General features: G+C 40.7%; 1 protein-coding gene and 1 long non-coding RNA gene across 3 annotated transcripts in view; both read left to right on the forward strand.

Annotated features, from left to right (window-relative positions):
- The window catches only part of LOC120414124 (protein N-terminal glutamine amidohydrolase), a 132,475-nt gene that overhangs the window by 85,794 nt on the left and 22,744 nt on the right, over positions 1 to 23,937 (forward strand). For both annotated transcript variants that reach the window (XM_039575152.2, XM_039575153.2), the window contains exons 3-4: positions 11,867 to 12,169; positions 12,246 to 12,370. In XM_039575152.2, the coding sequence (XP_039431086.1) occupies positions 11,867 to 12,169; positions 12,246 to 12,370 (428 nt within the window). The remainder of the gene's footprint in view (positions 1 to 11,866; positions 12,170 to 12,245; positions 12,371 to 23,937) is intronic.
- On the forward strand, positions 18,261 to 23,936 carry LOC128093258 (uncharacterized). Its single transcript, XR_008212353.1, has 3 exons — positions 18,261 to 18,361; positions 20,583 to 20,790; positions 20,847 to 23,936. It is a non-coding gene; the product is annotated as an uncharacterized LOC128093258 (long non-coding RNA).

Genomic DNA, 23,937 nt, shown 5'->3' on the forward strand with positions numbered 1-23,937 from the left:
TCGGGCCAACCTTCATGCCTGTGCATCATTGACGGCCGTGTATGTTTCGCTTTTCCTCCCGGTTTTTGTGCAATGTTTATATGACCGAGTGGGTACGTGTGAGTTTATGCTCGGTGACCACCACCAGTCACCGCCCACCTGCAGCCGTGGCACGTTAATGGAAAATTCTTCTTCCATGGACCATATTTTTGTTCGCAACAAAAATGCAGCCCACGCTCCAGAGAAGTTATTTTTACGTTGAACACGGCCACCGGCCATGTTTGTTTCGATTTTAAATCTGCTCTACAAAAGATGAAAAAAGACGAACGTAATGCATGCTAGCCATTAACTCAATTTTATTCATGAAAATTTGCATTCGAAAGGCTATTAGAACACTTGGCTTACAAAATATAGCGTGAGAAAGAATTCCCTCCCACTACTAGTGCCTACTAGTAGCAGCAGCCACCACGATATAGGCGAAGGCATTTCCAAGCATTTTGATGCATGTATTATCTTGTTTGGCATTCAAGACAGAGAAAAGCCATCCCAACCACCCCCCAAAATACTAGGCCAATAACATTTTATGTTATTTATAACAAGATTTGTTATTCACCGTTATGATTTTTTTTGTTATTGGATTGTTATTGTAATAACAGACTAATAACATTTTGCGTTATTCTTCGAACAAATCTTTGTTATTCTTTTTTGTTATTTTAACAACTAATCCGATCATCCCAATAACAGTTGGAGTTATTCTTCCATAACAAAAAATGTTATTCCCAAGTTGTTTTGACTTTCAACCAACATCTGACCAATAACAAATTTGGATATGATAACATAAACTGTTATTAGACTCTTATGCAAAAATGGATTTTGCAAGAATATTCCATAACATTTTTTGTTATTTTAACAGTATTTGTTATTGAAATGGCATGAATTTTGTTATTACCGTCTGCCCGGGTAAGCGTCTCGGCTTTCACCACAGAGCACACGAATGAGAACCTTCCTCCGAATCCCCAACCACCGGCAATGAGTTTTTGTTGATGGGTTGCACAATCCCATTGCAAAAACAATCACCAACCTGTCACCAAATCAATAAAACAACTGATTAAAGTTACTTCGCTTATCTCGGAGAGCATGGCTCTATTTACAGTCCATTTGACACTTCTATAAACTGTCACAGTGTATTTTTATCAAAAATGTGATTAAGCTCGAGCATTAGCATTAACACCCCAACTTATTCATGTAGGGGAAATATGCCCATTTTAAGCCTAATAAGCGGTCGTGTTTGAATGATGCAGGATAATCTAGATTGTTCCTTGAAATTCACTAAAACTAAGTACACCAACGAGTAGAGCAACTTTTTGTGAACATTTCTGTTTATTTTCACTTTTATTAAACGTTATTCTATTCCTTTTACAAGCATTTAACAAAAATATTTAAAAATGCATTCTAATCAGTCGAGTGCATTGGGCCACGCCTATTTTTCTATTTTCAGCTTAGTTCTTTTTTTCTTTCAGCACTCTTTTGGGTCTGCTTAGTGCTGCCAAAATTGATGAAAATTTAAGCGAACACTCACGAAAAGTAGCATTTATAGCGAAAGTTTCCTGGCAGCACTTGCTCACTCCAACAGGCGCTGCACCAGCATGTTGGTGGTGTTGGTGGCCACCCTTTGTTCTTTATTTGCTTTCGCTTCTCGCAAGGTTTTATTCAGCCTTCGATTGGAATGGGTGGCCAAAATTGAAACGTCAAAAGACTTGGCGCGTTTGTTTTTTTGATGGTGCTTGCTACTTATTTACATGTTTCGGGATTATTTTTCAAGTGAGTGACTAAGTAATGGTCAAAAGAACATGTTGGCGGTAGTTGAAAGCAATTTTATATCTTAAGCGCTTTGAAATCGTTAGTGCAAGAGAAAAGATATTGATGGCGACTTTCGTTAAGTAGTTAACCTCTGATCTTGCGTGTGGATGTGTGTGCCACCAAAATGATGAGAAATGGTCTCGCAAAATCGTAATTATGATCAAAAGTGCATTAAATTTGATTTTTTTTGCCAGTAAATGGCATATGTTTGCGTGCTTACACGACAGGCGGTGCTGTTGCTGGTAAGTTTATAGCCTAAATTGTATTTTTGGAGCTTTAATCGAGCATCAAACTCTCCATATGACGAAGATAGGTGTTTGATTAGAAAGGGTAAATTTCCCCTGATATCAGCCTTTGAGAATACATCAAATTAAAATTGCGCTCGTCACTCGGCACTCCTCACACTCATTTTGGACATTAAAGTTGCTGTTCTATACAATTCTGTTGGAAAATATTAATCACAAACAGGATCAGAATAATTTTCGTTAAATTTCAAGTTTCCAGGGAAATTTATTGAAAATTTCCCGTTTCCCGGGAATTTTGTAACCCCGGGAAATTGGACGGTCTAGGCTTAGTAGTTCCAAAATAGGGAAAAATACCCTATTTATCAAATAATTCAAAGATTTGTTTCAGCCCACATCCTTTAAGGTTAAAAAAATTCTGTAGGGTGCACCTTAATCTATGGACGTTTGAAAAAATACACACCTGATTGAAACAGTTTTTGTATTGATTCCAAGCGATTTTAGAAAATTTGTTCAGAAAAGTAACTTTTTTCAGTAAATCGAAGAGGCGCGAGAAAGTATTTTATTATTTTTTCTTGTCTAAGAAAACATTGTTCCTAACATCATAATCTATCATTTAAGAAGTGAGCACCCAAAATTCCTCGACATGGCCTCAAAATGGGACAGGCTTATAACTGCTGTCTTGTTCCAAACATCAAAATATTAAAAAAAGTCATCAAAATTAAATTTAGTCAAAGCAAATTTTATTTAAAACATTTATTCCCTATTTTTTAATCTATATTTTCAATCAAAACACTTATGAAATTGATTGTAAACTGCTTGAAATTTCAAGTACCGTCAGTGGGGGTGACATTGGGTCAAAGTGATTTTTGACGGATTTTACCATTTCTCAGGTTCTTCTCAATGAAAATGAATTCTGTTGGGTTGTGTAGGGGACATCTTAAGATGACTTCGCTGAAAAAATCTCGTTCCTAGAACAAATCCTGTTATTTTGGCAGCTGTCTAAAGTTGGGGTACGTTTTTGGCCAAAAATGACCTCTCGAAAAATCATTTTTCTAATATTTTTGTTAGAATTGTTCGAAAACTACCCAAATGTTTGAAAATCTCCACTTCAAACACTGTAGCGTGTCAATACGATTCCCTCGAACAAGAAACACTGTTGGATGACTTGTTTTTACCATATCGTTGTATTTGAGCATCATTTTAGTTTCATTTGACCCAATGTCACCCCCTCTGAGGGGTGAGATTGGGTCAGTTTTCAAACAATAGGCATTTAAGGTAGTGTTCATCAAAATCCACCATATTTTGGGAAAATGTTAGTAATCTATCTAAGAACAAATCTACGTTGAAAGATTTTCGATGTTATTTAAATTGTTTTTGTTATTAAGAAAATACGAGAGGTGTATCGTATTTTCTTAATAACCCCTACTGACGGTACCTGATACATTTTTAACTCATTTATATATTTTTAATACCTGACATACTTAAAGGCTATATCAGTTTTTTGAATTAGGACCTCAGATTGAAAAAGACGTTTAACTTCGAAAAAGTATTTGATTGAGTTCATCGATATTTTGGACACTTTTGGCTACATCATAATTGTTATTGTTAATATGTCTAATGATTTTTTTTTTGATGCATGCATTTTGAAAAAAAAACTAGGCATGAAATTTACGTTAACCCTCTAAAATACAACCCCGCCTTTAGACGGGCTTCGATCTAAAGATTCGTCAAAAATCCATTTTTCAACCAATTTTTGATCATTAAAAAGCATTGGTTTTTTATTTAATTCCTGGGTTGGAAGTTTAACTTGTTTTATGTGACTTTGCCAATGGGTAATTCTCCGCCAACTCACACAGCAGTTGCCCCGACCCCTCTTCGATTTGCGTGAAACTTTATCCTAAGGGGTAACTTTTGTCCCTGATCACGAATCCGAGGTCCGTTTTTGATATCTCGTGACGGAGGGGTGGTACGACCCCTTCCATTTTTGAACATGCGAAAACAGAGGTGTTTTTCAATAATTTGCAGCCTGAAACGGTGATGAGATAGAAATTTGGTGTCAAAGAGACTTTTATGTAAAATTAGACGCCCGATTTGATGGCGTACTAAGAATTCCGAAAAAACGTATTTTTCATCGACAAAAATACTAAAAAAGTTTTAAAAATTCTCCCATTTTCCGTTACTCGACTGTAAAATTTTTTGGAACATGTAATATTATGGGAAATTTAATGAACTTTTCAAATCTACATTGACCCAGAAGGGTAATTTTTTCATTTAGAACAAAATTTATAATTTTAAAATTTCGTGTTTTTTTTCTAACTTTGCAGGGTTATTTTTTAGAGTGTAACAATGTTCTACAAAGTTGTAGAGCAGACAACTAAAAAAAAATAATATATATACATAAGGGGTTTGCTTATAAACATCACGAGTTATTGCAATTTCACGAAAAAAAAAGTTTTGAGAAAGTTGGTCGTCGTGATCATGGCCGTTCATGGTCACCCGCGACAGACACGGACGACGAAACAAAGAGAAACGCAAAAAGTAACTTTTTCAAAACTTTTTTTTCGTAAAATCGCGATAACTCGTGATGTTTATAAGCAAACCCCTTATGTTTATATATTTTATTTTTTTTTGTAATTGTCTGCTGTACAACTTTGTAGGACATTGTTACACTCTAAAAAATAGCCCTGCAATGTTAGAAAAAACACGAAATTTTAAAATGAAAAATGCAAAAATGACCCTTCTGGGTCAATGTAGATTCGAAAAGTACATTGAATTTCCCATAATATGACATGTTCCAAAAAAATTTACAGTCGAGTAACGGATAATGGCAGAGTTTTTTAAACTTTTTTAGTGTTTTTTTTTCGATGAAAAATACGTTTTTTTTCGGAATTCTGAGTACGCCATCCAATTGGGCGTCTAATTTTACACAGAAAAAATGTAAAAAATGTAAATAAATGTAAATTTAGAAGCTGTAATTTTGGAAGGATGAATATTACCTCTTTTATGATGTAATTTTACCTCAATTTAGACTGAAAAAGTGACATTACACCAGAAGAGTGGTAAAATTACACATTTCCAGAGGTAAAATTACACCTTTTTTCTGACATAAAAGATGTACCCCTTCCCAGATGTAATATTACCATGATTTTTTTTCTGTGTACATAAAAGTCCCTTTGACACCAAATTCCTATCTCATCACCGTTTCAGGCTGCCAATGATTGAAAAACACCTCTTTTTTCGCATGTTCAAAACTGGCCCTTCCGTCACGAGATATCAAAAAACGGACCTCGGATTCGTGATCAGAGACAAAAGTTATCCCTTAGGACAAAGTTTAGCGCAAATCGAACAGGGGTCGGGGCAACTTTTCCCGATTTTGTGTGAGTTGGTAGAGAATTACCCATGTTGATTAAATCAAATTTTGATTGTGGATTCTTTGATTATAGGAAAGGTACTCATTTAGTTAAGTATTTTCGAGTTTTTCTTACTCTTGTCTTCTTTTTAATATTTATAAGTAACAATGCTTTCGATTGAATTACGATGTAACACACAGCTGAAAGGAACTCTGTTATGTACCTTAATGAGCTCATTTAACTTGATTATTCACAAATAAAATCGAATTAAAAAAAATGAACATCTGGCAAGTTAAAAAAAATATTTCAGTGCTTTAAGTGCAATTCAAATAGCGTTAAGAAAGCAATAAGAAAGACATTTTGTATGACCCAATCTCACCCCAAAGATCCAATGTAACCCCTGATGACGATATTGAAAATTCTTAACAAACGTAAAATTAAATTAAAAAAAATAAATTAGGAAAAGAAACTGAAAATCTAGCAAAACAGGATAAAGATATGAACACAGAAAAATTTATGCAATGTGACTTTCGGAACAACAATTCTTAACATCGGTGAACATTTATTTGAAACCGTTTAAATTAACGTGAAGTTTCATGATCTGGCCATGAAATATTTTTCAAAAAAAAATTCTTGCCTTTTGGTTTGTTAAGGTTCATTTTAGTCAGTAAATTTAATCAAAAATAAAAATGATTTAAAAATTAATCATTTTTAAAGTTATTTTTCATAAATATTTTTAAAGTTGTTGATAAACTGAATTCTGAAGGGATGGCAAGTGACGAGTAAACGGTGTCGCGTGGTCATAAACAAATCGGCCTTTTTTCTTGCTAAGAGCTGCGCGTTTCGCTAAAAGTTGTGCATTCGGTCCGCCAAAAGTGTTTCAACCTGAGGATAATCAAGCTTTTTGAGTGCACCTGTTTTCAAGCCACTAAACTGGAGAAATAATTTGGCTTTCTGCACATTGCCACGGCTTCCATCGCACCCTTCAGTATCGTCCAATCTACCGTTGCTTCCCACTATTCTTGGCAGTCAAACACCTGGAAACGTCAGGTTTGTTTACGATGTCAAACAAAACAAAAACACGCTCTGCCTCTGCAGTGGACGGAGATGGCCAGACTCTGAAGCGCTCGAGAGAGGATCTTACTGTTGCAGATTATCCGGACGAAGTGGAGAACATTACCGACCTGTGGCGCAACATGAAGAAGCTGCTGTTTAATTCGAACTCACGTCTGGAAGGAAAAATCGATGCGTGCAAAACGAGTATTGATGATTTGGAAGAGGAATTCGTCGCTCTCAGGAAGGAATGTGGTGAGCAAATGGAGGCTGTTCACCACCGGGTGAACTCCGTCGAGTTCGGATTACAACAAACTGCTGAAGATGTTGCTAGGCTGGAACGGGCGTCGGAGCTGATAATCTCTGGGATTCCTTATCAACAGACCGAGAACCTTCCTCAGTTCTTCCAAAACATTGCTACTGTGCTCGGTTATGACCAACCTCCGATTATTGACCTGCAACGACTGGCCAAGTTACCCATTGCAGCCGGATCTGCTCCACCAATACTGTGCCAATTTGCACTGCGAAACGTACGTAACGATTTCTACCGTCGCTACATGACCAACCGGGACCTGACGTTACGACACATTGGTTTTGATGCTGACAAAAGGATTTTCATGAACGAGAACCTCACGAAGCTGGCCCGGGAGATTCGCAGTCAAGCTCTGAGGATGAAAAAAGCTGGAATCTTTGCTCAAGTGTTCACAAGGAATGGTGCTGTGTACGTGAAACGCCAGGGTCAACCAACATCGGAGCTGGTGCAGTGTGTTCAACAATTGTCGCTGCAAAAGTAAACCCTTTCCTCAAAGTTCTTCATCTCCTTCCCAAGCTTATCCTTTGATTCCATTCCTTTTCTCCTTTGATTCCTTCCCCTCCTGAAAGTCAACAACATAGAAGATAAACCCTTTCCAAAAAGTTATTCTTTATCCCTCCACGATCATCCTTTGATTCCGATCCCTTTCGATCCTGTGTCTCCTCCATCCGTCCTGAAAGTCATGCTGGTTCGTGTCGATGATGCCTTCTGCTGGACTGTAACGCTGTAGATGCTGATTTGGTTGCTGAAGTTGCTGTTATGGAAATGCTGTTGGTGCTGTTCGTGCCATGGGATGGCTGTGGTCAGGTCGAGACTGGAACATGGTACAAATAGAAACGTGTGTGCTTGCTAACTTTACTGCTGCCGATATTTGTTTTGATCAAATTCTGATTTTTTTTTTCCTATATTATGGCTCGTACAAAAAAGTTTTCTAAAACCTATTTAGTTAGTTTTAAGTTATGGTTCTCTTTATTAAGCTATGGTTCAATTGGTGTAGGTTTGGTGGGCGGCTTTTGTTTGAAATTTAGCGCGTTCCCCACTAATAATGTTTGATTCTTCTAATGACGACGCCTCTGCAAATTACTTGATTCCAAGAGCTGTAATGAATGCTTGTTTGGTGAATGACAAGCTGAATATATGCCATATTAACGTTCAGAGCCTCTGTGCTCGCCGTTTTTCCAAATTTGAAGAACTCAAACTAAACTTTATTACAAGCAAAGTGGATATTATCTGTTTAACAGAAACCTGGTTGGATGATTCCATAACTGATGCAACTATTGAAATACAAGGTTACAACTTAGTTCGACAAAACCGTAATCGGCACGGTGGGGGTGTATGTGTATACTTTAAGCAAAATATTAGCTGTAAAATTCTTAAGAAATCTCTTGGTGCAATTTCTACCAATGGTCGTTATGAAACTGATTTTCTGTTACTTGAAATGCAATTTAATGGAAATCGTTTTGTTTTAGCTGTGTACTACAACCCGCCACAAAGTGACTGTTCTTACCTACTTCGCACCCACATTGAACAATTTTGTTTAAAATATGAAAATTCATTTTTTATTGGCGATTTTAACACTGATATTCGGAAAAATACTAGAAAAACTAATGATTTTATAGATACAATCGCTAGCATGTCGTTTTCTTGTGTCAATTTTGAACCTACTTTTTTCTACAATGATGGTTGCTCTCTTCTAGATCTTTTATTGACAAATTCACCAGAATTGGTACTCAAATTTAATCAAGTATCCATGCCCGGAATATCGGCTCATGATCTAGTGTTTGCTACTTTGGATTTTGAAAAACGTGTTGACCTAGACGGTTATTGGTATCGTGATTACAATAATTTTAACAATCATGCTTTCGAAAATGCATTATCGCGTCTTAGCATTAATGAATTTCTTAGCATCGATGATTCTGACATTCTTCTCAATACTTTGAACAATCATATGTTTATCTTACATGAACAAGCTTTTCCAGTAAAATTCAAGAAGTCATTTTATAAATCTTGGTTTAACCCAGATATTGAAAGAGCTATAATCAACAGAGACATTGCTTATAATGCTTACAAAAGATCAAAATCACCAGAACATCGCACCAATTACAACCGTCTTAGAAATGTTGTGAATTATTTAACTAAAACTGCCAAACGTGATCACGATCGACAACGTATCAACTTGAATGTTCCAGTTAGACAAATGTGGAAAAACATAAAAAAATTAGGAGTCTCTAAAAGTAAAAACAATAACATTGATAGCACCCATTCAGCGGAAGAAGTTAACAATTATTTTGCGTCTAATTATAGTGAAAGAAGTTCGTCTAGTATTCACTATTCTCATTCAACAGATAGTTTCCATTTTAGGCAAATCCACAGTTATGAAATAGTGGATGCAGTTTACTCAAACAAGTCTAATGCTGCTGGTCTTGACAATCTTCCGATTTCATTTCTAAAAGTTGTTCTTCCCTTTCTACTGCCATTTTTTGAACATCTCTTTAATACTATCGTAAAAACATCCAATTTTCCAGCACTTTGGAAACGTGTTAAAGTGATTCCAATATACAAAAAGAGTGGATCTTCAGAGATTACCAATTTAAGACCAATAAGTTTGCTATGCACCCTCTCAAAAGTTTTCGAAAAAGTAATAAAAGACCAAATTTCACATTACATTACTGAAATGAATTTCTTACATGCCTTGCAATCTGGGTTTAGAAAAAATCATAGCACAGAAACAGCACTAATGAAAGTTCACGATGATATTGCGTTATCTGTTGATAAAAAATGTGTCGCTGTTCTTCTGCTGATTGATTTTGCCAAAGCATTCGATCGCGTTTCTCATGTTAAGCTTTTGAATAAACTTATTTCTTTGTACAATTTCTCAAATGCTGCTACGAAATTGTTAAAAAGTTACTTAACAGAACGTTACCAGGCAGTTTTTTTGAACGGTATTTTATCATCATTTATCCTTTGTGAGTCTGGAGTTCCACAGGGCTCTATTCTTGGACCATTACTATTTTCTCTGTTTATAAATGATTTGCCAAACGTTTTAAAATATTGCTCAGTACATCTTTTTGCGGATGATGTGCAAATTTATTTCTGTTCTGATCAAAACTTTAACATTCCTGATATTTGTTCGAAGATAAATTTTGACTTGAATCAAATTCATACTTGGTCTGAGTCTAATTTATTATCAATAAATCCTGCTAAAACTAAAGCGTTACTAATTACTAAACTTAAAACGAAACCTGATTTTCCTAACTTGATCATGAATGGCGCACAAATCTGTTTCGTCAACGAAGCAAACAATCTTGGCCTGATTTTCAGAGATAATTTAGAATGGGATCTTCAAATCAAATCTCAATGCCGAAAAATATACATATCTTTGAAGCAACTTACTCTAACAACGAAACATCTTGATGTTAATACTAAACTTAAGTTATTTAGATCGCTGATTTTTCCACACTTTATCTATACCGATTTTATTTACTCTAATGCCAACGGTATGCATATTGATAGGCTACGTATTGCTTTGAATGCTTGTGTAAGATATGTTTTCAACTTAAATAGAATGTCTAGGGTTTCGCATTTACAAAAACACCTTATTGGATGTAGTTTTTCAAACTTCTATAAATTTAGATCATGTGTTGTATTACACAGAATAATTAACACCAAAAAACCCACATACCTTTATGAAAAATTAGTACCGTTTCGTAACACCAGAACTTACAGCTTTCTAATACCCAACCATAGCTCATTTTATTACAGTCAATCGTTTTTTGCTAGGGGCATTGTAAATTGGAACAGCCTTCCGACAACATTGAAACAAAATACTTCAAAATATAATTTCAAGCAGAGTTTACTCGCCAACCTCAACATTAACCACTAGTTAAATAAGAGAACCAAATAAATTAAAGTTAGTTAATTTAAATTGAAGCAGAACTCAGCAGAACACACACTGTAACATAAAAAAGACTATGTCTTAAGTTACTATATGGAATAAAACAAATAAATAAAATAAATAAATAAATGAGTTAAGGATTGTCTTTTTTACGCAAATTAATGCATTATTTTTTTCATGAACTTACTGTAGAAAACGTACTGGTACCAGAAGCTTTCATCAGCTTGGCCCCAGCACTTTACGGCCTGGCTCAGTTCAGTTGGTTTGATTTGCTTATGTACACTGGTGCTGTTGTTGTTGTTGCTTCTACAGCTCTGTACACACCATCATAGTATGGAAATTCATCGTGCCTTAACCCCTTTGCTGGCAGATGAGCGAATCGAATGTGCATATCTAATACCGAGCAAAATCTCATTCAGAATTATGGAAATTGAGTAACATCGTTTGAGTGGGGTGGTTTGTTCTCTTGGGAGGAAAAAAAATCGAATCAGCATTTTTTGCTTTTGTTTGATTTGTGTTATAGAATTCGGTTATCATGTTAAGTCTGAAGAGTTTAAAAAGAAATGTATTTTCTAACTTTGAACTTTGCAAGATTTTACAGCATCCTACAAAACTCCCACGATACAAATCTCCTTATTTAATTATTTGGCGAACCCGTGAGATGCAAAAAAAAAGGTGTCGCCCGTTTTTGATGGCAGGTTCGCGGTCCGTCCCATTAGTCTCTACGTGACACTTTTGAGTCTCCTCGTATCTTTGTGGGATTACGTTCCATCAATCTTATTTTTGACCGACGGTCGCCTCTCTCTCAAGTCACCTCGGTTACCTTCTCTTTGCTGGTTTTCAAAGATTTTCCGGAGACCGGACGATAAGGCGTAAATAACAAGACCCAAAAGTCTGCTTTTCTTTTTCTGTTTGCTTCTGAGACGTCTCTGGAGGGATAAATTAATTTGTTATCAGCCGGTTTTTCATCCGGGGTGATTTTTCTGTGAACTTTTTTTGTTTTTTTTTTGGCTCCTTGAGTTCTGAAATTACTTCAAAAACACCTTCCAAGAATAAGCGTTACTTCAAAAGTTCCTTCTAGTTGAGAATCATAAATCTTATTGTATAAATTATCAAGAATGTAGATTAACGAAGATTAACATGTTTTATCTTTTTATTTCTCCATTTTTAGTGAAGAGAACGTGTGGAAGCTGTGCGAGCAGGTGAAGAGGACACATCCGGCGGAACTGTCCCGAAGCTACGCCGTGTTCGTGTCGAACGAGCGGCGGACGGTGCCCCTGTGGCGGCAAAAGGCCGGCCGCGGCGACGAAAAGCTCGTGATATGGGACTACCACGTGTTCTACATGCACAACCCGTCGCCGAACCGGTGTCTGGTGTTTGACCTGGACACGACGCTGCCCTTCCCGACCTACTTCCACAAGTACGTCACGGAGACGTTCCGCTCGGACTACGCGGTCACGCCCGAGCATCACAGGTCAGTCTGGGTTCCTATTTTGATGAGGTCAATTGATTGATATGTTTGTATCCTTCTGTTTGCTATATTTCTTCAGATTCTTCAGAGTTATCCCGGCGGAGAAATATCTGGCGGAGTTTTCGTCCGACCGGAGACACATGCGTAGACCGGACGGATCGTGGATAAAGCCACCGCCCTCGTACGCGCCCATTCAGACAAGCAGTAAGTATACTCCAAATTAAGGTACATATTATGAAATATCAAGTATAGACTACAGTCCAGACTCGAGTATCCAAAGCCTCGATTATTCGGAGGTTTTTATAGGGCCTCAGATAATCGAATCAAAAAAAAAATAAATAAAAAATAAACGTTTTTTTTTTCATTTTCTTACTTTTATCATCAAATTTCTGCGACCCGATTTTAGTAAAATTTGAATGTTTTATTGCCAATTAAATAAAAAATGCATTTTTCCAATATTTCAAAACTGCCGTTTCGGCCGCCATCTTGGATTAAAATATTATAAATTACTTTAGAGTAGTTTAGGGGACATTCTAAGCTCAACAATCAAAAATAAGACAGCAATATTTTTTTTCGTGATGCGATTATCCGAAGTGAAATTTTGCCAAGGCCTTTGGAGAATCGAGTCTGGACTATATAGCCTTTTATTGGTTTAGCTTTTTTTAGTTTGCTTACATTCTTCAAAGTTTTACGATTTTTTTTCGAAAATTTGCAGGATTTTTTTCAATTTTTTGCCAGTTTTCATGCATTGCTAGAATTTTTTTTATGAAAAATGCAAATTTTGAAGCAAAATATTTTTTTTATTAAAATTTGTTAGATTTTGTGTGAGTTGGCCATACTGCACACGAGTTTTTGTTTGTTATTCATTAATATGTTATAAGATGTTTCTTGTTCAAACTTTAACCATATTTTATAGTAACAGGGTTTTTGTTAGTTGTTTTCCTGTTTTCTGCTTCCTTTTACAGCAAACTTGATTTGCATCCATTGAGATAAATGCCTCAAACACAGCTGAAATGATACTCCAAAACTATGTACTGCATTTACAAAACTACTGTTAGTCGATAAACTAAACGTCCTACGAAATCGTCTTAGAAATTTTCTAGATTGGTCTTTCCATTCTGAGCATGAGCATGAGAGATCACCCATGGTTGCCCCTCCGTTGCTGAACAGAACCGTAATATCCTTTCAGCACTACTGATTATATGCGACGATCTAGTGGTGTTTCCCTTATCAACAGCATGTATGAATGCGCTGAAAAGATAAAACACCATGATTGCTAAAGCTAGATCAGTTGCGAATAGGTAACAGTCATTGGCCACCAACGGCGCCCGCCATGTCAGTTTGTAGATCTCGATTTTAAGGGACGGGAATGTTAGTTAGCGCAGGTTGCTACTAGGGCAGCTGATTTACTCTGTGCTTACACCCCACAAGCGCCAGGAACCTGAAAATTGGTTAGTAGGATAGGGTGTTTGGTCAGGATTCATCATAGAAGATGATGATGCGACCCAAAATCATAGTGTTTGTTGAAAGGTATTTTGTTTTATTCTCAAGGCAAGCAATCGGATGCTGCGGATGAGACATTTCCCGTTTATCGGCTGTTAACTTTTAATTGAAATGATTTAATCTTAGACAGCCGGCTGTGGAAAGATAGAACCAAAATTATTTGTAATTAAATGATGAAGGATTTAACAGTCTGACTTTTTAAGTAAGATGTTTTTACGAGTTTTACATGATTGATATTTAGTGGGGTACTGATTAGCGAAGTGAACGACGAGTTACGACGTTTATCAAGCAGAAATGGTATGATAAGTTTTGTTGTTATTGCACACCGACGACGAACGCGAAAAAACCCTGCAACACGATGGAAAGGCATCGCAAATCAGACTGGCTCAATTGTCATCGATGACAACCAGAGCCAGCCGCACCTTTACACACATACACGCACGCGAAAAAAAACGATAAACACACCGACGACGAACGCGAAAAAAACACGACCCGACGGAAAGGCATCGCAAATCAAACTGAGGAAATGGAGAGAAAGAAAATAATATAAAAAATAAAACCTAATCACATAAAACCTACTCACATAAAACCAATCACCCAATGCACACAAAGAGCAACACAAAAGAGACGAAAATTATCACGAAAAAACAGGACTGCGCGTCCACCGAAGCACCGCACTTCTGATGGCATTATTCAATTATTATGCCCAATCACCTCATGCACACAAAGAGCGACACAAAAGAGACGAAAATTATCACGAAAAAACAGGACTGCGCGTCCACCGAAGCACCGCACTTCTCCTAGATTGGTCTTTCCATTCTTGGGACAAAGTCTCGTAATCATAAAGACAAAATAAAATTGAAATTCTCCAGGCGTCCCTCAAACAGCAATCATGCTTTGATTTTCAGTGTCAAAAAATCAATCATTCTTAATTTTTTGCAATTTTAAAATCAAGAATAACATATAGAAAAGGCGCTTGACGTTTTCAAAAGTTAGTCCTGATTTAAAATTTTCAAAAGAGCAATTCACTGCCTTCGTTAATTTTTTGCATTTATTTTTATTATGTGGGTACCTTCTCTGTGATCGAAGAAGACATTTTTGGTCCATACAGTCCAAAAGGCATGTAAATGTGTGTATGTATGTTTGTTTGTATGATCCCCATACCCGCAGGCAACTTGGTCCCGAAACACATGCGAACGCTAAGTGAACAATTCGATCATCTTTTACTCCGTTATCTGTATACCCATGTGCATATGTTTTTTTTTTTTGCACGAATTTGAATGCTACAAATACCGGCGCATAGATCAAAATAGGACCCCTCTTCCCTCCCCAAATGCCGGAAATTTGTAGCGGGTTTAGGGACACTTTGCATAGACGCCCTTGCTCCCATCACGTCACTTTGAGCTACGAGAAATTAATAAGCATGTCCCCTCAGTCAAACCTTCTTCAGAGAAACAGGCAATCCACAACTCACAGCGAACGACCAAGACGACACCCTACCGCGTATATATTTGACTTGGCGTGGTTTTTCTTAATTGATCTGAATGAATGTTAGTATAAGTGAATGAGTATTTTGATATTTATATAGAAAAGATCTCACCAAATAAGAAAAACTTCAGGGGTTAATCTCCCTACCTCCCACCAAGAGATGGCGCTCTAATGAGGAAAACTTTTTCAAGAAAAGTAAAAGAGTTATTGTTAAAGAAGGTAGGGTCACAATTTGGCATTACATTCTCGCCAATACTAATTTAATAAAAATTTTGAAATCAGAAATTTCAAAATTTTTATTGTTCAAGGTGAAGAATCATTAAAAAGTTGCCATCTGAATATGTTCAAAGTAATCTTCATAAAAAAATGCAGTTTTAATTGCCGATTCCCAAGACTGCTCTAATATTAAAAAAAAATCCATTGAATCCAAATATTCTGTTCCAACTCTAATTATCATTCCTATTCATCTGGGTCTCTACACAATCATACTCGCAGTCAAATCTTAACCTTAACTAAACCGAATGACGTCAGAGATATCTGACAAATTTCCATGTACCAAATATCCAACAAACCTCAGAAAGATCTGAGAAAACTTATTAAAAACCAATTACTTCAATAACTATTGAAAAATATGTTTTGCTAAGCCTAACGCAAACGTACCGAAACGCGTTCAGAAATATTTCACACCGAATCATCCCTCAGAATATTTTGGAAACAAATATCGCATCAGACGTTTCATTTCTAACGTCACCTAACTTCGACCCTGCGAGTTCGATCTCGGCCGTGAACTGTCATTTCTGTCAAACAAAACAAATGAATCAAAATCTCACTGAAGGTAAGAAAATGTGGTTTTCTAACAAAGTTGGTCTATTTTCGCTAATTATGAAGTTTAAATGTAACGATGGAGCGATGAGATGAACTTTTATACGAAAATGTTGAGAAATATGATTGAATGGATGCACGGAAACGCCAAGTGAATCGAATATCGCGATTAAAATCTAAACAATGGAATCAAAACAACTTCTCTAACTAAATTGATGTGAGGAAACAGGTTAATGACATCTCGAACATCGTTTTGGTGTACTCAATGAGTGTTTGTGGTGCTTAATCAGCAGTGGTTGTTGCGCAGCTCTCGCTGCACCTGACATAGCTAATGGATATCGTTGTTTATGCTCGCTTAAGGAACGAACCGTGGTAGCTTCCAGGTATCCTTTTACCCTCGAAATCTTCCAGAACATAACAGTTCGTTCCCAAAACTTGTCGAACTCGAACCTTCGTGTACTTTGCTCCAAACTTTCCAACAAAATCTCGTGATTTATCAGACAGCAGGACGTTCTTCTTGTAGACGACATCGCCCTCCTGGAACTGATGTTTCCGATTAACTCGGAGGTTGTACGGCGCGGAATACTTCCGGTAGGCTTTCAGCAAGTTCTCCCTGACCAGCTTGTGCAGACTCTTCATTTCTTCGTTGAGCTTGACCGGGTCCTGCGCCAAATTATCGTCCACTTCCCTTAGATGTTCGTACTCAGCCCCGGAACTCACCATGTTGCGGCCAAAGTTGACGAAATACGGCGTGAATCCCGTGCTATCATGAACGTGCGTGCGAATCGCCCTGGCGATTAGATGTACCGAATCGTCCCAATCACGATGATCCGCTTTTTGGTTTAGGGCACACCGAATCGCGGTTACAATAACTCGATTTACCCGTTCCGTCGGGTTTGGACCAGGGTGGTAGACAGCTAACGGCCAATGGGTAACCTCGTACCGCTTGAGCAGCTTGAGGAAAAGATCGGACTTGAAGACTTGCGCGTTGTCGGTAATACACACTTCTGGAACGCCAAACAAATTGAAAACAAAGTTCTCAACAAACTGGCACACCGCAGGAGCAGTCGCTGAACGCAGACATTGAACCATCACGAACTTCGAGAAAAAGTCACACACCACCAGGATCCACAGGTTCCCTTTCTTTGACCTGGGGTAGGGCCCAAGGAAATCCATGGAAATCATTTCCCACGGACGACTGCACTGCTTGGGTTTTCCGTGGACCGGCGTAGTATTAGTACTCGGTACTTTGGACTCCTTGCACACCAAACAGCTGCAACAAAAGCGCTTAATTTCCGTGGCCATTCGTGGCCAGTAAAAGCGTTCGCGGACTTTGGCCAGCGTTTTCAGAGGTCCTAAATGGGCCGCTTCGTGAATTTCTTTCACGATAGACCTTCTTTCAGCCAACGGAACGACGAACTTCCAGCGAAAACCAAGATCTTCCAGACCCGTGCTATTCGAGATGAATTTGTAGAGTTTTCCACCTGAGATTTTAAAATCGGGAAATCGCTCAGGAAACTTTTCCACCTGGTTCATGAGTTGAGTGATGTACGGGTCGGGGAGGTCCACCTTGACCTGATTGATGGACCGGGACAGGGCGTCGGCGGGAATGTTTTCGCTGCCTTTTTTGTATTGCAGGTCAAGCTCGTACTTTGAGAGCTTGAGAGCCCAGCGAGCGATTCTCGGCGATTTGGATTCGATGGACATCGATTTGAGGAACGTGAGACTCATGGCGTCGGTCTGCACTACAAAACGGGAACCTTCGATGAAATGCTTAAAATTCTCGATACTCAGCAGGACAGCCAGGCACTCTCGCTCAGTGGCACTGTACCGGCGCTGAGTGCTGGACAGTTTCTTAGAAAAATAAGCAATACACTTCCGCTCTCCTTGGTGCATCTGCACAAGGACCGCACCAATCGCCAGGTCCGAACTATCGGTCTCGACGATAAACGGCAAATTAAAGTCTGGATTAGCCAGTATCGGGGCGGTCACCAGCGCAGTCTTCAGTTTGGACAGGGCCACTTCCGCTTCTTCGGTCCAGCTAAACTTATTTCGATTCTTCTTGAGGAGGTTGCTGATGGGGGTCGTAATTTCAGAATAATTTTGGATAAATTTCTGGTAAAACCCGGCGAGTCCGAGAAGGCGTCGGATGTCCTTCACTGTTTTAGGCGTAGGATAGTCTAAAACGGGCTGGATTTTGCTAACGTCCATGGACAGTCCGTCCTCACTCAGCACGTAACCCAAGTATCGAATACTCGTCTGACAAAATTTACTTTTTGACAGGTTGATGGTGAGACCCGCCTTCTGAAGACGATCAGCGACAATCCGGATCCGGTCCAGGTGGTCCTCGAAGGTGTTCGACAGGATAATGATGTCATCGAGGTACACATACACCCAGGGTGCCAGGTCGTGTCCTATGACTTTCGTCATCAGTCTCGCCATGGTCGCCGGAGCATTGGTCAACCCGAACGGCATGACAACAAATCGGAACAGACCTTTGTTCGTGCGGAACGCCGTTTTGTCTTTCGCAGCCTCGTCGAGTGGAACCTGGTAGTACGACTCCGACAGATCAATGACGGAAAAATACTTCGACTTCTGGATGCGCTGAAGAATTCCCATCATATTAGGAAAGGGAAAATCGTCCTTTTTGGTGCATTGATTTAACCGCCTAGAGTCAAGACAGATTCTCCACTTTCCACTGGCCTTCTTAATCGGCAACAACGGATTTAAAAAGTCGACCGCCGTAGGGCACTCTTCTATGACCCCGAGGCGCTTCATTCGCTCGATTTCCGCGTCGATAACTTCCTCTACGGATGGAGACCAACGATACGGAGGAACCTTCTTCGGCTTTGCGCCCGGGAGAAGGTCGATCGAATGGGACATGATCGGAGTTCGACCTAGATTCCCGTCTCGCGTGGCCGGAAGTTGTTGTACTACTTCAAAAAGTGCTTCTCGCTGGCTATCCGACAAGACATGTTCCGTGACCAGGTCACTAGGCTCGCAGATGTGTTTTTCTGGTACTTCGATGGTTGGCATCTCCAAGCTGTCATCGGTTGAACTCTCGAGGTCTTTCGCAGATTCCGCTGGGCTGATTGGATGGATTTCAAAGCATATATTGTCATTTGTGTCACCAAAATAGTCCTCAACTCGCTGAAATTCGATCATATTGACCGTTTCTTCACCAACCGGGGAAAAACGGGGACCCACCAGACGGAATCCAAACTTGTTCAGGAAATCTACGCCTAGAATTAGGTCCTTCTTCATCTCAGGCACGACGATCGTGGGAAGGACGTGGGTGGTAGACTCGTAGGACAGGGGAAGATTCACGTAACCGAGACATCGATACGGCGTACCATCAGCTGTCGTAATCTGGAGGCGAAGAGGTTGAATCTGTAAGCCCAACTTATTCAGCAAACCCAGCGAGCTGATCACCGACAAACTGGCACCGGTGTCGGCTAGCGCTTCAATCTCCTCAGATAGAACTCGAACTTTGAGGTGTGGGCAACGGTGAGGGGTCGTGTTAATTCGATGCGCAGTGTTGAAGACAGAAAACGGACGGTTGGGAATCTCCGGAGTATCAGATGGGGTAGATCGATTCCCTGGATCCATCCCATTTACTCGTTTTTTTCCTCCTCATCCGACCGAGTTCGGAGTGGATGTCCATTTGGGCACTGGAACGCGGTCGTACCCGTGTGTCCACACACATGGCAAAAGTACACTTTTTTCTGGTCGCACTCCCTCCACATGTGTCCTGCCTGGCGACAGTTCCAGCACATCGGCTTCCTGTTCTCACCTGTGGAGTCCGCAAGCTTCTTGAAACGACCATGAACCGCGCACACATCGGCATTCAACAACTCCTCATCAATCTCTGCAGCTCGTTCGTCCATGTCCACTTGGTGAACGGAAGCTTTTTGTAGACCTCCGAGGCCGTCGAGCGCATCGAGCTTGTAACACAGCTGGGACAGGTGATCAAGCGACTGAATGGTGGCCAACACCAGACTACGCTTGTAACTCATCTTCATGTTTTTGGTGACCAGGTAGTACAACTCCGCATGAGACATTTTACGAGTGAGGCGTTGCGCTAATCTCTCAATCTCTTCGAGATATTCACCGAACGGTTCATTGGGACGTTGTTTACGTTTGTCCAACAGGTCACGAGTAATGAGATCCCGGTTTGGATTGTCGTAGCGCAACCGGAGGTATGTTTCCAAAGTCTCCCAACTGTCGAATCGGTCATGGTAGGTGGTATACCACACCGCCGCACCCTCGCGGAACAACAAATGGGCGTGCATTCGTAGATCTTGTTTACTGATGTGGTAGGACTCGCACATAATATTGATCTGGCGCAAAAAATCAACCACGGGAACAGAATTCGTACCGCCGGTGAATTTCGGCCATTTTTCAATTATGTTGCACTGCTGGTGCGGTAGTCGTCGATATCTCTCACCTTGCAGCGTTTGGACATCCGGAAACCTTCGGTTCACATCCCAAGACGGTCCTGGGGCGGGATTAGACTCCTGACGGCGCCGTGACTCTCCATGAACTTGGCTTTCCTCTGGCAGTTCAAATAATCCTTCTCCACGTGACATGCTTCTCATTTCAGGCTTCCCTGAAGTTTCTCGAGCGGATAACTGGAAAGGAGGAGAGGGTACACGCCTCGCTGGAGGTTGATCCTGCGAAATCCGTAACATCTCCGAATCCCGACGCAAATCAACCTTGGCCACTTGTTCGGCCAAATCATCTACGGCTTCTGGAAGGACCGATGCGCCGTTGGCTTGCTGCCTCATCATATGTTCTAGACACGCGCGAATGTAATTTTGAACGTCGGAAGCATGAATGAACTCATTCATATCCCTTTCATCAGCAGGTTCATTCTGAATCGTCGGCGTTGGAGACGATGTAGCTGCTGAACGGCCCATGTTCCCTGGTTGAGGCTGCTGCTGCGGCGGGAGTGGATGCGCACTCCCAGACGTCGGTTCAAACAAGGTTCGCGCAAAGCCACCGAGGGGTGGCGCCTTTCGCCTTGGATCCTCCAATATGGCAAGCGTCGAGTTGTCCACGCCAGCGGCGGCCGATTGCTCCCATCGCTGTGGATTCGACATCGGTCTTCCCAACTCGGACTGCCTTGTTGCCGCTGGGGAGAATCCGGACAGCCATTGGTTATAACTCGATTGACCTCTAGGGGCCGGTACTGGGGCAGCCAACAGATCACGAGATGCTTTCGGTTTGGTCCCAGTATACGGATTAAGCGAAGGCTGCAGCGTCCTTTGAGTCGTTGTGGACGACACGAACGACGCGCGCGGAAGACGATCGTCAAGAATTCCGCCAACTGCTCCTTCCTCGAAATCCGTCGTCAGATCCACTAACTCCTGGGCCAACTGTCCCGGAGTCGCGGTGGCCAAATTCGAATGCACCGTATGGATTCGCATCAGGGGAACCTGTCGGCAGACATGGGCTAAATCAATGTTGTAGTACCTTCTTGAGAGTCGCTCGATGCTGTCCAACAACGCCTTCCGCTGCTGCCGATGTTCTTCCGTTCCCGGCGAGTATCGTCGAAGTCGCTTGTGATAGTGAACCAGTCGAGAGTAGCAATCATCATCAAGATTAGCATCCAGACAACGCTCCATTTCCTTCAGCTGTCTCGGGATCTTCACCAAGTCCTCCGCTAGCGAATACGTCGAAAAATGTACTTCTACCGGATCCTCGGGTTTTTGCAGCAAAGCACGCAAATTCTGCTGGCGCTCGCGTAATCCACCACGAACAGGTGTGGCACGAAGGCAAAATTCATACTCCATTTCATCCTCTTTGAGGCTGCATGGGTCACTTATGTAAACGTGATCCATTGTTTTGATTCCAACTAACACTTTTGAAATAACTCCTCAACAATGATCGAAAATATATTAAAACAAAATCCAACGAAATCTCAAATTAATAGTAATCAAACCGAAATAGGGTGACTGCGAATCAAATTTAGGTCTATTACGGTGGTGGAACAAAATATTTGAATTGTATTTGGTATATTGCAAACGAAATGATGGAATATGATTGTCTTGAAATAAACTATGCTCAATAATAGTTCAGAAAACCCAACAAACTTCTAACTGAGTACCCAAACTAAACCCAACTTTGAGACATAGTAGAACTATTGCCACTATTGCTCGGCCCCACGTTGGGCGCCAAAATGTAACGGATTGTTTTGTTCCTCGACTATCAACAGTTTTGACACCGAAGGTGTCGCGCCACTCCCGGGGATCGAGAGACTGCTGAAGCTGTTTTTAGAGACCCGGCAAAGACTCTAAGGGCGGGTTAATAGAGGCTCAAACACCAGAACACAGATACCTCCCGAGGGACCAATTAATTTGCACTAGATGTTAACGTAATAATACCAGAAATAATCAGAAACTAAACTCAAATTTGTGTGCGATAATTCATGTATTTGACCCGCTTAACCCACGTTGTCCACGCAAATCGGCCACCCAATTCAGTTACCAAACACGCTGGATGGTTTGACGGACCAGCATTTAGGCTTATATTGCGTTTTAGCTTAACAATATGGGTTGTGACGTCACGCCTAATCTTACCAACTAACAAGTTTGTTTGAGCTCAGGGTAAAAAAAAATAACTTTTCAGATCTGACCTTAATCCTTGGGCGAAGGGACCGGAACACTCCGACGGCAATCTCCAACGGCAATCTCCAACGGCAATCTCGATCGCGATGCCCCGCGCCAGGTATGGCACAGGTAGGCACGCGCGTGTGCACGCGCTGCGCAAACCGGTTTCCGATTTTTACTACCAGATGGCAGTACGCTTCCTCGAGCGTGCGACGTTTCCGCGCGCGACCCAGCTCCTGGTCTCCGCTGCGACAGCACCGGTTACTCCCGACGGGTAGTCCACCCGCAGTCCTCAGACGTTTGAGGAGTAGAATTTCACGTGAAAAGTTTCCTAATTTCCACTGAGCGACCGGAAGGGGGTTGCAAAGCCGGAAAATGAGCGTATCGGCTGGTCGCTCGCAGTCAGTGGTCGTCAAGCACTCGAAATCACCGCGTGTTCACACTTTTGGACGATGGCGAGCACGTGTTTCGATGGTTTTGTTGCCTCCAAACGACAATTGGACAACAATATTCGCAAGATGGCCGACCGGGCCTACAATTTGAGCGTCCTAGGTTGCGTTGCGGTGCTCAAATGGGCCAAATCTCCTCCACGAGGCCAATCCGCGTGCCTCACCGGCAATGCTCGTCCGCGAACGGGCCAATCGTGATGTTCAGCTGGCAATCGGTCGTGCCCCAACTCGCACCCACGCTGGGAGGTGGGCAAATTCACCTGTCCAACGTTAATTCACACGTTTTAGTCGCAAAATCTTCACAATTGATGCCGCCAGGGCTTCTTACCTTCGGAAAGTCGCAAAGAACACACCCGCGAAGGTCAGAGGAGATGCCGGAGATTAACTAATGGGCCTAAAGAGCAAACATTCTAAGTTTTCTTAACATTTACACCAGGAATTCACAATCTTACGGTTTTGTAACAGGTTTTAAGCTTCGGTAGGCTTTTCTACCGGGTTTGCCCTAGTCAATCCTTGGCTAATGACACTTTAAACTAACTTAGTGCCACAGAGGTCGGTCTAGCAACTTTACTGGTTGACGGTCTTCACGTGAAAAGATAGAAAAAGTCCCGCGAGGATCTAAAGGCCTCGACAAGATCGCTCTCACACAGAAATGGAGCAAATTGGAGGCTAGTTCCATCTCATTCTGGCATCAGGGAAAATGGGGCCTTTGTGAGGAGTTTTTTCGGGCTCTTTTATAAAGGTCGAGTCCCGCTCCCGTTTCCTTTTAAATCGTATTTCTTTATTTCTTTAGGCAAATTTGGTAGGTCACTCGACAGTTAAATGAGATCTCGTGGAACGTATAGTAGAGATCTCACGCGAAGCTTTTCAGTAATCTCCCTACCTCGAGCGTGCGACG

Source organism: Culex pipiens, chromosome 3 (genome assembly GCF_016801865.2).
Source record: "Culex pipiens pallens isolate TS chromosome 3, TS_CPP_V2, whole genome shotgun sequence".
NCBI classification, from domain to species: domain Eukaryota; kingdom Metazoa; phylum Arthropoda; class Insecta; order Diptera; family Culicidae; genus Culex; species Culex pipiens.